At 41.4% G+C, this 15,211-nt stretch overlaps 1 protein-coding gene across 4 annotated transcripts in view; it reads right to left on the bottom strand.

The window, feature by feature from the left end:
• Positions 1-15,211, bottom strand: part of FRMD4B (FERM domain containing 4B) — a 315,746-nt gene that overhangs the window by 59,414 nt on the left and 241,121 nt on the right. For all 4 annotated transcript variants that reach the window (XM_087866862.1, XM_087866860.1, XM_045808065.2 and 1 more), the window contains 2 exons: positions 3,544-3,600; positions 2,719-2,741 (listed from right to left, as the gene is read on the bottom strand). In XM_087866862.1, coding sequence (XP_087722988.1) covers positions 2,719-2,741; positions 3,544-3,600 — 80 coding nt within the window. The remainder of the gene's footprint in view (positions 1-2,718; positions 2,742-3,543; positions 3,601-15,211) is intronic.

The raw sequence follows: 15,211 nt of genomic DNA, 5'->3' as shown, positions 1-15,211 counted from the left end.
GGGGGTGGTAAGTCATTCCATTAATATGATGAAATAAGAAAAGTGGGGACTGTAGGAACTGTTCCGCGTGCTTTGCAAATATTAATTCCTTTAATGCTCATAGCCATGCTATGGGGTGTATACTATTAAGATAAGTTCCATTCTACAGATGAGGAAGCTGAGGGCTTGGACAGTTTAAATAACCTGCTCAAGATTAAACAAGTACTAAGTAGAAGACCTGGGATCTGAGCAAGGTTGTCTGGTTCTGGTGTCTTTGCTTTAACCAATATACTACACTGCCTCACAGTATTTCATTTTGCCTGATTTTTCTTTTTCTTTTTTTTTTTTTTAAAGATTTTATTTATTTATTTGACACAGATAGAGACAGCCAGCGAGAGAGGGAACACAAGCAGGGGGAGTGGGAGAGGAAGAAGCAGGCTCATAGCGGAGGAGCCTGATGCGGGGCTCGATCCCATAACGCTGGGATCATGCCCTGAGCCGAAGGCAGACGCTTAACCGCTGTGCCACCCAGGCGCCCCTTGCCTGATTTTTCTTAAACTAGTTTTGTGACAAAAGTTTGCAGGAGAAGTATATTCTCCCCATTCACGGGAGGAAGTGATCACATCACAGGGAGGGGGTGGTAGCAAGGAATCAAAATTCTGCCTCATTATAAACCCAGTGACAAGAGTTCACAGTTCCTTATTCTTTCCTTTACCTCCACCCCCTCGTTAGCGACAACTAATGCTTGCTTGCTAGCGAAACAACTGATAACTTAAAAGTCGTCCCACATCATTCATCTCCTTAAAACCATCCTGCCGAGTTGCTATTTTCATGAGTCCCAATTTACAGACAGCAAGCTGAAGCTTGGATCGCTTAAGGTCACATAGCTAGTTTCTTGACACCCAGGCTCACTTTCCTTTTACTACTCAGTGAGGTTTAGACAATTTCAAAACAGTGTCCTCCATGTAACCAGCCTAGTAATCACCACCAGGCACAAGGCAAAGTTAAAGAAGAGGATTGGTTTGGGCCTGGCCAGAGTAACTGGACAACCTTGAAGTCTTAGGGCTAAAAGGTCTGGACTACCCCAAGACTGTCTCTTCTGAGCCTTCAGTCATATGCAAGAGATCTTCCCTGAGGTAGGTTTGTGATAACAACCTTTCTCTTCTCTTCTTTCTCTTAATACACTATTCACCTTCTTCAGACCCACCTTAGTCCCAATAGCCTCTTCAGAGGTCGCCAAAAGATAGGACAGGCTGATAATGAGGAGGGCAATAATGATACTAGAATAATTGATAATAATAGTCAAAAGTCTGCAGAGAGCTTGCTACGTGCCAGAAACTGCCCTGGGCAATGTTTACATACATTTGATCTCCCACTCTACACCCATTAATCTAGGGGGTAGGTGCCATTTTCCTGATGAGGCTATGAGGCTTTTGGAGTGTCCATCACATGGCTGGCGGGGAGGAAATGGGGAAGGAAGGGTTAGCAGTTCACAGACTGCAGAAGGTGAGCTTTTGGCCCTAAAGCCGTCATTTCTAAATCAACTGCAGACTCACCCCCCTACATGACGGCATTCCTCACATATCTGATCTTCCTAGGAAATATGGCTCCTCCAAGAAAGCCAAGAGCAGAGAACATAGCGGCATGAGGTCAAGGATCCAGAAACTCATTTATCCTCCTTTTAGCCCCACATTGTCTTTTAATTTAAAAAAAAATGCGTTTATAGATTTTCCTGATCCCTTCGAAGCCTATTTCCTAACTTAAACACAAATTTTAAAAAATAACACAGCACAAAACAAAGCTTCTGAATATGGCGAGCGAATCGCGGTGTGTTATGTGGACTCCTCAGTCATTTCACCAAACTGAACGGGCAGGTGAGAGGATCTGGCGTTTCTGAGGCGAAGTAGTACGTCCTGAACGGACGTTTTCAGGCACGGAAGGCGTTAGTCGGTTATCAGTCTGTTAAGGAGCATACCGTTCAAAACCCTGGCTGGGAATGAGTAGTAGGTCATCTGTAAATAATCTACGGGTAAAGTTTACCAGGAGTGGAACATTAACATGGTAGAGGTGAGGCTTTCAATGGGTCACTGGCCTGTGGGCTGCTTCTAATTGGAGGTCTTGCTTCTCCCTTTAACCGTTTCGATTTCTCCGACTCCAACTACTGCACGAAAAGGGCAGAAAGGAGCAGGTGGAGCATGAATTCAAATAGAAACACTCTGATGAGGTGGCCAGTCAGGCAGTTAGAACCAGTAAGTGTCCCAGTGGCAACAATACCACTGTTAGGTCAAGTGTCTGAAGGGGGAGGCCCCTTCAGGGCAGCTGCAAAAAGAAAGCCCCTATTAATCCCTTGACCAAGCAGCTGATGGAGTTTATCTTTTTGTGCATATGTTATAACTCTTCCAACACAGGATTATTTATAAATTTTAAAAAGTCAGCACGGCTACCACAGCTTTTTAGGGATTTCTTCATCTTGCTAACAGAGAACAGAAAATAGAACTTCGGAGGGCTTCTGTTTACAATTCACTGTCAGTCTGGCTTGGAAAATTCTAAGAAAGCTTCCTTGCTGGACTCATTCACAAAAAGAATGGGTCCCTATTTGAAGAGGGAAGAGATCTCAGTCTCCCGCCTGGAGATCTACTTTCTTTTGAGTTTGCATCCATTGTTATTTAAAGTAAGGGCATTCAGCGAGGGTTCAGCTAGGGTTATTTTGCATAGTAACATCAGAAAAGGAACCATTACCTGGTATAATCCCCTTTGGCTTCCTGAAATAAAAAACAAAGATAGATGATCAATATGTATTTATGTTAATTAAGCGAATGAATTTCACTCTTGGTGACGTTTCCCTCTTAAAGTGCCTGAATTTTGTTTTGAAGAATGTTCACGAGGAACACTTTCTCTAGGACCACGGAGAAGAATGTGGCATTGGCGAGAACACATTAGTATCCATGAAATACTTCCTATTCTTAACAGAGGAGACAAATATGTCTGAAAAAGCACAGATGAGTCTGTCTTCTTTTAGGTCTCTGCGATCACGTGATAAATGCTGGTCTATTCCAGCAGCACACTTTTTGGTGTGGACGCAGACCTTTTAAACCGGACGTGAGAAAATCAACGCAGGCTACTTGTTTTCTCTTTTTAAACAAGCACAGAACACGCTTGGTTTTTCAGCTCCTAGCGTCTTTAAGCATTAAGGGGCTCTGGCACTCGACCTCAAGAAAGTGTATACAAAAGTTACTTAATTTAAATGAAACTTACAGCTGTTGTAACAATTGCTGCTTCCCAGACTCAACTATTCCAGAGCCCCTTTCCAGAAGTACGGTCTAAATTCTTTTCCCCCAGAGCAGTCTAAATTTCATTTTCCTTTGCAACAGGCAATAGCACACTATGGCTCATGCAAATGACGCTAAAACAGAAAACGGTGGCTCACGTTTTTCACTGGCAAACAACCAGCTGGCTTAAAAATCTATCAGCCACCAGCCCATGCGAAAGTTTCAGACTTGCAGGCAGTGCACAAAAACCAACAAACAAAAAGGCGCAGGCATGAGGCGGTCGGTGGATTCTTACCTGTAACACGAGTGCCGCTAACTTGAAAATGGTTTCGCTGTCCGCTTCGATTTGCCCCTGTCGGGGGAAAAGAAAAGCATCACTGAACACAGGCTGCCCTAGGTTGTAGCAAATGGCTGTGGAGTTGGGGAAGCTGTCACAGCTTGGCACCTGCAGTATACAATCAAACGCAGATCATACCATTACAGGGGAAAGGGAGGGGGAGTGGAGGGGCGCTTCCAGGCTTCAGGGGAAGCCACGATGTGTGTGTGTGTGTGTGTGTGTGTGTGTGTGTGTGTGTGTGTGGTGTGCGTGCATACACACATTTTAATTAGCTGTGGGGAATTTTGTTTAGAGAGCAGTATTCTGGAAGAAACACAAATGACGTTGAGGCTGAAAATTCAGACAACTTCTCAATGAATAATTTTTATCCCTATAGGTTCGTTTTTAAGCTCTGAAGATTTTCTTAGATTTGTTCATTCTGTTTTCCTGACATATTTTTTTCTGTGTCACCACATTTTTTTCGATATACACACGATGCAACTATTATTAAAAATATAAGTTCACTTCTGCATCAATGACACATTGCTGAATTACTATTTACATAATTAAGATAAAATGCAAAGCCTTAAGAATCAGTTACAGAAAATACTTAAAGAAGGCCAAATTTCTGTTCCATTTTACTGAAGTTTGATGAACTCTAATTTATCATTTTACCCATTATTTTCTTTTTTCATCCTTTAAGATTTCCCTCAACTCCAAAAATAGGAATTCTGGGCTCTGGAAAACAGGAATGCTTTTTCAGTACCCTGGTAGGGATGCATAAGTGTGTGTGGAGGGAGTATTGCCTCTAGCAAAAATACTCACAGGTGCCTTCATTTATTTTGTTAAATATGAGAATTTTGTTAATACCATTACCACATCACGTAATATATTACCACAGTGACTCAATGAATGGTATAGAGGGATCTTTATTTTTAAAACATTTGTAAAAAAAATTTGTTTGGTGATATGCTTTCTGGCAAGCATTAACACGCACTGAAACAATTCCATGTAACCTTGCTTAAGTGTTGTATAGTTAGTACTTGAAAGTGGAGTGTTTGAGACCATGGAACTCATGAGCCTAGAAATTACCCTGAATTCCTTATTCTCCCTTCTACCTGTTGAATTCGGGCCGAAGAGTTTTTCTAGTTATACCAAGGGCATCAATGGTGAGTAATTAAGTAGTTTTAAGGCAAAGGCGAATGAGGGAGGTTCACAGAAGCAGTTGGCTCACTGAGGATTTCTGAAAGGACTATGCTTTTCTCTCATCTTTCCAAGTGATTTGAGTGGAGTTCTCAAAAACAAAACAAACTAAATGACAATAATTCTTCTAAAAGCCATAAAATAAAATAAACAAACCAAAAACCCAGGGCGTTACAATGCCGGCTGTGGTAATTATCTGTGTTTCCCTTATACGACAAAATGAAAACAAATGAATTTCAACCCGCGACATCTAAGTTTCCCTTCTGAAGCCTGAGGCAACGGATCTGCTCCAAAGTTTTTTCCCTTTAAAAGCTGACAGGCCAGAGCCTTGGAATTCAAAGCTTGCTTCTAATCTCTAGAAACAGATTATAAAATCAAAGAGAAGCCAGGTTGATTGGAAGAATCAATCACCCTCTGTCTTTCAGGCAACAGACAGTGGTTTTGTAATCTGGTGAAAGATGATGAAGCCCTTAATCCAACAGGTGAGATGGGTGTTGATCAAGACAAATTTTACAAAGGTTGAGTTCCTTATGCTCGAAGAAAAAAAGAAAAAACCTTATGCAGGGGTGGGTAACGTGAGGAGGAACTCTCAAAAACATCTTTGAGTTTGAAATTACACCTAAACTTGAAGTCCAGTTTGTCTTAAAATCTTAGAAAAGAAAAAAAAATGGGTTGTTTCGGATATTAGCAGACTGAAAGCTAAATAAAATATATTGAAAATGACTGCCAACTCTTCTGATCCCCCATGACCCTCTTTGCCTCATCAGAATCTTAGGTGAGTCATCCAAACAACATTTGAGACACCAACTTTTCAATTTAGCAAATGGAAGTTCAGCAGATAAAAAGGCCTCAGACAGAAACTCTTAAGAATGCTGCCAAATAATTCTCTACCTTAGAAGGGTCATTAAATATTAAAAATGTTGAAATGAGGAGCTGAAGCATGACAAGTACCAGGCTCAGACAGCTCCAGAAGAGTGGGGAGGCAAATATGCAGTTCACCTATGGTTGTTTCCCCCCCCTCCCCCACCTATGCAAGTTGTCCCACCACCATTCTGGTGGAGAAGGGTGATGGTGGGGTGGAGGGGTAGGGCCTACCGAACTCTTGTGCCAGGGAGACAGGAGAATGCATGGTTTGGCCAAGCCTTACATTCTTTTATATACCTCAGCCCCTACCTCACCTTCCTCCTAACCACTGTTCTGGAAATCCAAGGCAACATATTTTGAATTCTAATACTGACTGCCAAGGTTACCTGACTTGTGCAGGGAGCTCACCAAACAATGGATCAAGCAAAAATAATACTATCTGCCTGGTTCTCAGCAATTTCGTATGGTGAAATTCAATTAAGACATAGACAGAACTCTGGAATTTCATGCCTGAAGTGCAAAAGTTCTTTAGAAACTGCTGTCTGTCCTAGGATGGAAGATTTCTTTTCCTTATAACCATGGCAACAGAGGTAACCTTATAGGTACTGGGCAAGCTACCACTTGAGAGAGGGATCTCCTCAGAGAGAGAGGTAATGGGATCCTTCATGGTTTCCATGACTGTCAGGGATAAACAAAGAGGAGCAGAGAAAAGAGTCAGATGATGTGGCTGAATGCACAAGGGTAATACGAAACAGTATCAAGTCTTGGTGCTCTACCCTCATGGCTAATTTAGCTGCTTTACGGATTCAGTCCCTAGGTCACTAGGTTCAGGCTCTGTGTCGGACATCTTCTTTTTGTCCTTGGTTTCTTAGCTCAGTTGACCAAGACATCTTGCTAATAAGGCACACTCTAGGTTTTGATTCACAAGTAGAAGAGAATAAAAGAAAGTTTGAGAATTTGAAAGGGAATTTAGTGAAAATATGACTCCTATTATTCTAGAGATGATGGTACTGAGCATCGGGGTCATGGTGTGTACGACCCAACACCACAGCAGACCGTGACTCTGGGCTTCTTGTCCAGTGCTCTTTCCATTCCGCCACACACTAGTTTTCTGATTCCAGTGTAAATCTCTCACCAGCAATCTTTCGAAGGCATGCTTTTGATAAAAACTGGAATCAGATAAGACTGAGAAATGACTCCAAATGCCACGTTTCCTGCTGATGGGATGGTAAGTTATCATCAAACATAAACACTTGGAATGGGGAAATTATTTCTGAGGACCCATCTGCTTCTTCTGTATTAATATAGTACTTCATGGAAACTTATTCTGCACAACGATGGACATGAATCACTGGCTCACAAACACTTAGGACTTGGAACTGTCTGACAAACCGCTGGGGGAAGAAGTCAGCTTGTTTCTAAGTGTATAACTAATTATCGAGCTAGTCTTGGGTTAAGTCTATTTAAAAAGGTAGCTTGTAGAACACCAACAAAGAAACGTGTAAGAAATGAGAGGAAAAGAAAATTATCATTTACAGTCATCATAGTACTAATTATCCAGGCAATAGTTTTCAATAAATAAAAACTATTGCGTGAAAGTTTGGTGAGAAACAGGACAATTGGGTATTTATATAATCACAAAGTACCTCTCTATAGGGGGAATTTAATGATAAGGGGGAAGATGCTAACTTTTCAATGGAGAAATTTGACAATACAATCTTTTTTTTAAAGAGTGATTTATTTATTTTAGAGAGAGAGAGAGAGAAAGAGAGAGCACACGTGCAGGAGAGAGGGGCGGAGGGAGAACGAAACCCAAGCAGACTCTGCACCGAGCCCAATGCAGGGCTCGATCCCACCACCCCGAGATCATGACCTGAACCAAAACCAAGGGTCGGTCACCCAACTGACTGCCCCACCCAGGTGCTCGAGACAGCTACAGTCTTAATCAAGTGATAAGATATCACCAATAACTGGACAGACCAGCATCATGTGCTTCCTGATAGTATTCATTGAGAAGGACACCACTTCACTTATATACATGCCTGTGTTGGTAAATATAAATGTTTCACAACCAAAACTTGGAGAGGGGGGAGGATCCCTCATTTGTAGCATCTGTTGCTATCCAGGGTGCAAATACTCCCACCATGGCTGATTTCAAACTACCAGGTTTCAAACTACCAGTATGATCTCATAGGACACACTGCTGGGAGGTGATGTGAGAATCGGCTCTCACCGCTGGTACTAGCTGGTTCCAGTACACCACTGGGTAGTATTCCTGCCAAAAATACATCACTAGATCTAATCGTGAGGAAGCATGAGACAAACCCAAGTGGAGGGTCATTCTACAAAAGAACTGGCCCATTCACTTTGAAAATGTCGATAGAATGAATGCTAAAGAAAGGATGAAGAACTGTTTCGAAGGAAAGGAGACTAAGCAGTTATAACAACTAAACACAGGGTGTCATTCTGTATCAAGAGGGCAAGTTGTTATAAAGGGCATTACTGGGACAACTGGACGGTACATTATGCAATAGTACAGGTTCAATGTTAAATGTTCTAAACGCAATCATTGTAACATGGATATATAAGGGATGTCTTTGATCTTAGGTGCTATACGATGAATTAGTTAAGGATAAACAGTATGACTTACTCTTAAACGATCCAGAAAAAAATTACACATCCGCGGGCAGAGAGAGGGAGTGCAAATGTGGCAAAATGTTAATGACTGGTGAATTTGGTTTGAGGGACATATTGCCATTTTTTGTGCCATTCTTTAAACTCTTCTGTAAGTTTGAAATAATTTCAAAATAAAAAGTCTGTAAAAAGTTGGCATATTTCCCCAGAGTGCTGGATATCTATTTGTCTTACTGCCTAGTACCCATCTCTTTTTCTGGGCTGAAGATCCCATTCTTTTCAGAACTGCTTCTTTCTCTACTGGCTTGTGTGCAAACACAATCATCGCTCTGTGGACAAGTGACGGAAGCTGGTCCAACGACACTCCCAGGGATTTTCCAAATCAGAGCTGAGGGAAGAAAGCTCTCTCCCGCTGTGTCTCAGGGCAAAGTTGGGAAGATGTGAACCAGAGAGAATCACTGCCCACAGACGGAGAGAAAGGGACTTCCCGACCTTGGTAGTCGACTGCATCATCCACTGCTCAGCCAGGCCAGACTTCAAAGTCTGCTTGAAGCTCAACAAGTGGCAAGAACAGTGACTTGAATGCTGCTCAGATGCTCTCGCTTTGGTTTACCACTAAGCCAGCAAACAGCGTCAAGAACAGATGTGATAAGCACACAAATGAGTGAATGGGTGTAGCTCCCAGGAGACCTTTTAATTCCTTCTGTGGACACAGCTACATGGAGGAGGAATCTGCCAGATCAGAGAATTCCAGAGATATGGACTCACTGGTTTCATACAATTAGTCTGATGGCGGGGGAGGAGGGGGCACATCACCACTCAAGACCTACCTATTATCTTGCAAGGCAGTTCTTGCTGGCCCATGGAAGCATCCTTCCCTGTGCTAGTTCCAGTCTTCTGGGGGTTATGCTGCCCCTAGGGGACCCGGCCATAACTACCACATCTGAACCCCCCATTACCCTTGTGTAAATGAACCAATACTTTGTCCTTTTTTTGTCCAAGCTAGTGGTGAGAGGTCATATTTCTGAAGGATGGTCTCGATGATATATATTTTCCATTTGTTCTTCTAGACCAGAGTTTTGCAACCTTGGCATAATTGACATTTTCAGTTAGATAATTTTTTTTTTTTTTTTTGGTGGGGGCTGCCCTGTGCATTATAGGGTGCTGAGCAGCACCCCTGGTCTCTAAACACTAGATTCCGGGAGCAGCCTCCCCTCTCCCCCAGTGGTGACCACCAAAAATGTCTCCAAACATTTCCAAATGTCTTCTAGGTGGCAAAGGTTCCCTAGTTGAGAACCACTGACCTAGATTCTTTGTTTTATTCCTGGATTAAGCTACAAGCATCAGAAATTTGCAAAACTGAACCATAAGGCTTGTCCCAAGGTAAAACTGCTTTTGTGTTTTGGCTCCTATTGAGAAACTATATAGGAAGCAACCCTCGGACCCTCATTATCTTAATAACTCTAGGTGCGTTGTGGAGGATATAGTTAATTACATCATATAACAGTCCTTCAGGAGGACCCCTGGGAGAAGTTTCTGAGCAGCTGCTTTGTTTTTGCCTTAATGACCACTGTGAGTTATGCAAGTGATCATAACGCCCTCTTTGCTGTGGTTCTTAGGAGAAGTTGGAGTTCAAATTCAAGGCTTTATACGAACCATGCCAAACGTTTTATACCAACCTTAACCTTGGCAGCATCTAATTATTTCTTTTATTTTCTCACAAGTAACTCTGATTTCATCACTGACCATATTTTAAAGTGCTTTTCTTCTTTTTTTATTGAGGTACATACAGTAATATGCACAAATCTCAGTGCACAGCGTGGTGAATTTCGGCACGTGTATACACTCATGCAACCATCACCCAGATAAGGATATCAAACCTTCTCACCGATTTTTCCATCTTAGGGAAATGTATGTATTTTTATACGTCACATCAGATAAATAAGATTATTTTTGCTAATTAGAAAAGTATCAAATACTACTGCAAAATTGTTGCAATTTGCAATTCTTTGCTTACTAATCAATTTGAGTCTCCCTCTTGCAATTGCATCTTACTTGTTATTGCCCATGTGTGAAATGACCCTTTGTTCACTTACCTATTTGAGAGCTTATGTTTTGTTTGAGCTACCAATGTTAACCCCTTTGTGTCGTCTACTGGGTACAAACTGTATCCTTCAATCTGTTCTCCTTCTCCTGGCCTATGAAGTCAGACGGGCCTGGGGCCCATCTCCCTCACTGGAAGAATCTTTGGGGTTCTGAGCAAGCTATTTTTCTGAAACTCAGTTCCTTATCTGCAAAATGGGGAATGATAATATTGAATTTAGTGGGTTGTTTAGAGCACTGATGAGGGACAAATATAAAGCATTTATCATAAAGCCTAGGCCCAAAGATTCTTTCCATGTTATTCTCTGCACCATGCACCATCTTGCTTCTTACATTGTTCCATATTATTATAGCTATAGCAATCTACTTTGGTCTGGGTACTGTTCCATTTTTGTGTTGTTCTGTAACATTTCATCAACGTTCCATTATATCTCAAAATCTAAGTGCTTTAATTTTCCATAATAATCTTTAACATTCTCTTTCACATATTTTTTTAAATTTAAAATAATCTTGTCAAGTTTATATATATATAAATATATATATACACACAAGTATATATATATATATATACACAAGTATATATATATGTATATATAAGTATGAGTGTGTGTGTGTGTACATATATATAAAATTTGCCTTCCTCTTTGGAACCATGTATGTCTCTACCGAAATGGCTTTATAAAAAAAAAAAAGAAATAGCTTTATAGTGGCCATAAAGTTTTACGATATACTATAAAGATCACACACATTCAATGTTAGGGTTAACACTCAGTATTTTATATTTTCCTTTATAAATGGGCCACCTTTTTCATTATATTTCCTCGTTATCATTAAGTAGGATTATTATTTTTAGAGTATTTCACTACCATTAAATTTCCTCACCAAAGCTTATAATGCCAATAAGTTTTAGCTAATTTATTTCCATTTGTAGGCACACAGTGAAATCGTCTTCAAATAGTATTTTGGTTTACTTCTTTGCAGTGTACTTGGTCCATCTGATTACACTGCATGAAATAGACATTTTACTTAAACTACGTTCTTCTCATACACTGCTGGTGGATTATAACTTAGTTCCAGACCAACTTTTTGGTAAGGTCTACTAAATCTTAACACACAGATGCACGATGGCCCAGCAAGTCTGCTCTTAGGTAAACACCTAACAGACATGTTTACATATATCCCCTACACGATGGACACTAGTACTATTTGTAATAACTCAGTACTGCAAACTAACCAAATGCCCATCAATGAGCACATGAACTGTGGTATATTTAGACTATGGACTACTATTCAGCTGTGAAAGTGAACAAGCTAGCCTAAACTACATACAATATGGATGAATCTCAAAAACCTAATCTGAGCAAAAATAGGCCAAACATTAAAGAGCATATGTTGTGTGACTCCAGTTATACGAAATACAAAGTCAGCCAAAAGTAATACATGCTATTAAAAGTCACAGAAGTGGGGGGATTAATGCCTGGAAGAGAACATGTGAGGGGCTTCTCAGGTGGCACTCTTCTGTTTACTTGATAGTGATGCTAGTTGCCCAGATGTGTTCAACTTGAGAAAGTCTGTTGAGCTGCACGCTTACCTGCACTTTTCTATATGTATATTATACTTCAATATACAGCAAACAAACAGAACTCCTGATCTTCCCTGAAGCCTTTCTCATCTTACTTAGTGACAGTTCTATCTCATGGCACCTTTGGGCATGGAGTTGAGCAGTGAGCACCTTGTACGACTGTATTTGGTGATCTGATTTGCACCTTCTAATGCATTACACACTTTATCTATTTTCTTTATTGTTTTTCTTCCCACTCACTATCAGCCCTGTCTCATAGGTAAGATCCTTAAGGACATGGGTTTTTATCTATTTGGCCCTATCTGTATCTCCAGGACCTAGAACACTGCCTAGCAAAGAGCAGGTGCTTTTTCTAGAACATTCATCCACTAAAAGGGTAGTGAAGTAAAAAAGTCGATGGGAGTATTTTTATCTTTCCTTTTAAAAGAGGGAATGCTTCTTGTGTTTCTTAATTCACTCTACGGTTGATTGGCCTTGATTTTGAACTCCGAATGAGTTTCTGAACCATGAGAACACAGCCCAGGCTTCACCAGCCATGGGCACTGTGAGCTAAGTAGTAGGTGTCAAAGACTAGATACGCAAGCTTAACACACCAAACACAGTCGGTGTTAGATGTCAGAAAGTCTTTTGCTCTTCTGGCTTCCTTTCTAAAAACATAAAAGGGAAATCATAATACCTGTCTCACATGTTTCATGGAGTTTGAGAACAAAAAGCAAAACAAGATATAAAACGCTTTGAAAAAGGAAAAAGCATTACAAGAAAAGCCAAAAAGTACAGGTGTTTCTGTGGGCGTGTATCACAGTTTCAAAGACATAAGCATTATGACCAAAGTATCTGGGCCGACCGCTTCTCAGAAACTAGATCACAACGAGATAGGAGCAAAGAGAAAGAGAAAGTTTTGCAGCATGTGAATCAGTGTTCGTTTGTGGGAGGATAATCAAAGGAATATACAGATATGGAAATGAGAAAGAAGGGAAACTAGGCAGACCGTACTTGCCCAAGGATCAGCTCAGGTATGGTTCATGCGTGCATTTTATTTTTAGGTGGACAGGTGACACTTTTTTCCCCCTTGGGATGAAGTTCCTGTTAGTTTAAATAGAAACCAGATCTTGATTTCTAAATACCATTCTCCACGGAAAGGAAAAATGGCTGATTCCAAGGAGCATTTTGATCGCCAAAATGAATGGCAGAATGGATGACTATACATTGATGGGGCACCTGAGTGGCTCAGGAGGTTAAGTGGTTAAGCGTCTGCCTTTGGCTCAGGTCATGATCCCCGGGTCCTGGGATGGAGTCCCCGGCGTCCGGCTCCCTGCTCAGCAGGGAGCCTGCTTCTCCCTCTTCCCCTGCTTGTGCTCTCTCTCTCTCTCTCTCAATCTCGTGTGCTTGCTCCCTCTCTCTAATTAATAAAATCTAACGGATGATAATATGTTGAATAAAAAGGAATCCACGAGTCCATGCTGATATTGAAAAATATTATTAAAAGCTGGAGATGGAGGAGAAAGACAAATTATTCTTTACAGATGAATGCTGACTGGGAAATGTCAAAGAAAGAAATAGAGAATCACCATTCACACTTGCGGCCGAACAAACTGACTTAGGCAAGATCACCACTGGAGGCCAAGTCCACTGGGTCAAAGACTATTGGGAAATTGGATGCTCAAACAACCTCCGAGTGTCAACTCCAGACAAGTTACAAAGGGGAAGAGAAAACTGCAGACACCACCTTAATCAAAAACAACTGGGGCGCCTGGGTGGTACAGTCCGTTCAGCATCCGACTCTTGGTTTCGGCTCAGGTCCCGACCTATGTGTCACGGGATCAAGCCCCATATCGTCTCCACGCTCAGCAAGGGGTCTGCTTGGGATTCTCTCTCCCTCTCCCTCTGCCCCTCCCACTCATGCTTGCTTTCTCTCTCTCAAATAAATAAATAAATCTTTTAAATACAAAACCCCCCCCCTGAGGTAGACTGACTTTGCCAGCCTCCTTGCAAAATACACTGAGAACACACATCACTTACGTGGTATTCCTGCCACAAGGAAATTATGTTAGACTAGTGGCTCACAAACTTTGGTGTGTAGTAGAATTGCCTTGAGAGCTAATGAAGAATACAGAGGCCCAGGCTCACTGAAGTAAGACAGGATGAAATAGGACAGGGTGTGGGTCTCAGCATTTTCATCAAGTTCCTAGATGATTCTGAGACACGTCCACATGACACATGTTTCAAACCACTGCATTAGACAAATCCATATATCTGAAAAGGAGAGACATTCTGCAAGGCAACTGGTCTATACCTTCAAAAGTACCAGGGGAAGAAATACCGAAGAAAGACTGGCCACCTGTTTCCAATTATGGAGACTACAGAGGCACGGTGACTAACTGCAACGTGTGATCCGGGACTGGACTCTGGGTCAGAACAGGAAAAAACCCAAAAGCTATAAAGAACATTAATGAGACAATTAGAAAAAACTGAATAGGAACTGGATTTTATTTTACTTATTAATTTTTTTTATTTTTTATTTTTTTTATTTTTTTATTTTTATTTTTTTTAAAGATTTTATTTATTTATGTGACAGAGAGACAGCCAGCGAGAGAGGGAACACAGCAGGCAAGTGAGAGAGGAAGAAGCAGGCTCCCAGCAGAGGAGCCCGATGTGGGACTCGATCCCGGAACGCCGGGATCACGCCCTGAGCCGAAGGCAGACGCTTTAACGACTGTGCTACCCAGGCGCCCCTATTTATTTTTTTTTAAAGATTTTATTTATTTGACAGAGAGAGACACAGCGAGAGAGGGAACACAAGCAGGGAGAGGGAGAAGCAGGCTCCCTGCTGAGCAGAGAAGCCTGATGCGGGGCTCGATCCTAGGACCCTGGGATCATGACCTGAGCCGAAGGCAGACGCTTAATGACTGAGCCACCCAGGCGCCCCAGGAACTGGATTTTAGATACACACAACTTGTGAAATAGGGTATTCGTTGCACAAAACTCCAGACTCTACACAGGCAGAGATCTGGTTGCTCAGTTGTACACCAGCATCCACAGAGTGCTTACCACATTGTGGACAATCAAACAATATTTTCAATGAATTAATCTATACTTACGGAAAAAAAAAAACTAAACCTTTCGATGACAACGTTCTATCAGATAATGCTACAAAAAATACCAAGACTATGAGTCTTTCTGCTCCCAATTCTCATTTTTATGCCCCACCCCCCAATTTTGAGAACTTGAGGCTCTGCTTTATTCTTCTTAAGCCCAGGAAGA

This window comes from Ursus americanus, chromosome 14 (genome assembly GCF_024610735.1).
Source record: "Ursus americanus isolate L20-20 chromosome 14, mUrsAme1.1.p, whole genome shotgun sequence".
Lineage (NCBI taxonomy): Eukaryota > Metazoa > Chordata > Mammalia > Carnivora > Ursidae > Ursus > Ursus americanus.
Note: the sequence above shows the minus strand (reverse complement) of the source record. Positions and strands in the feature narration are given on the sequence as shown.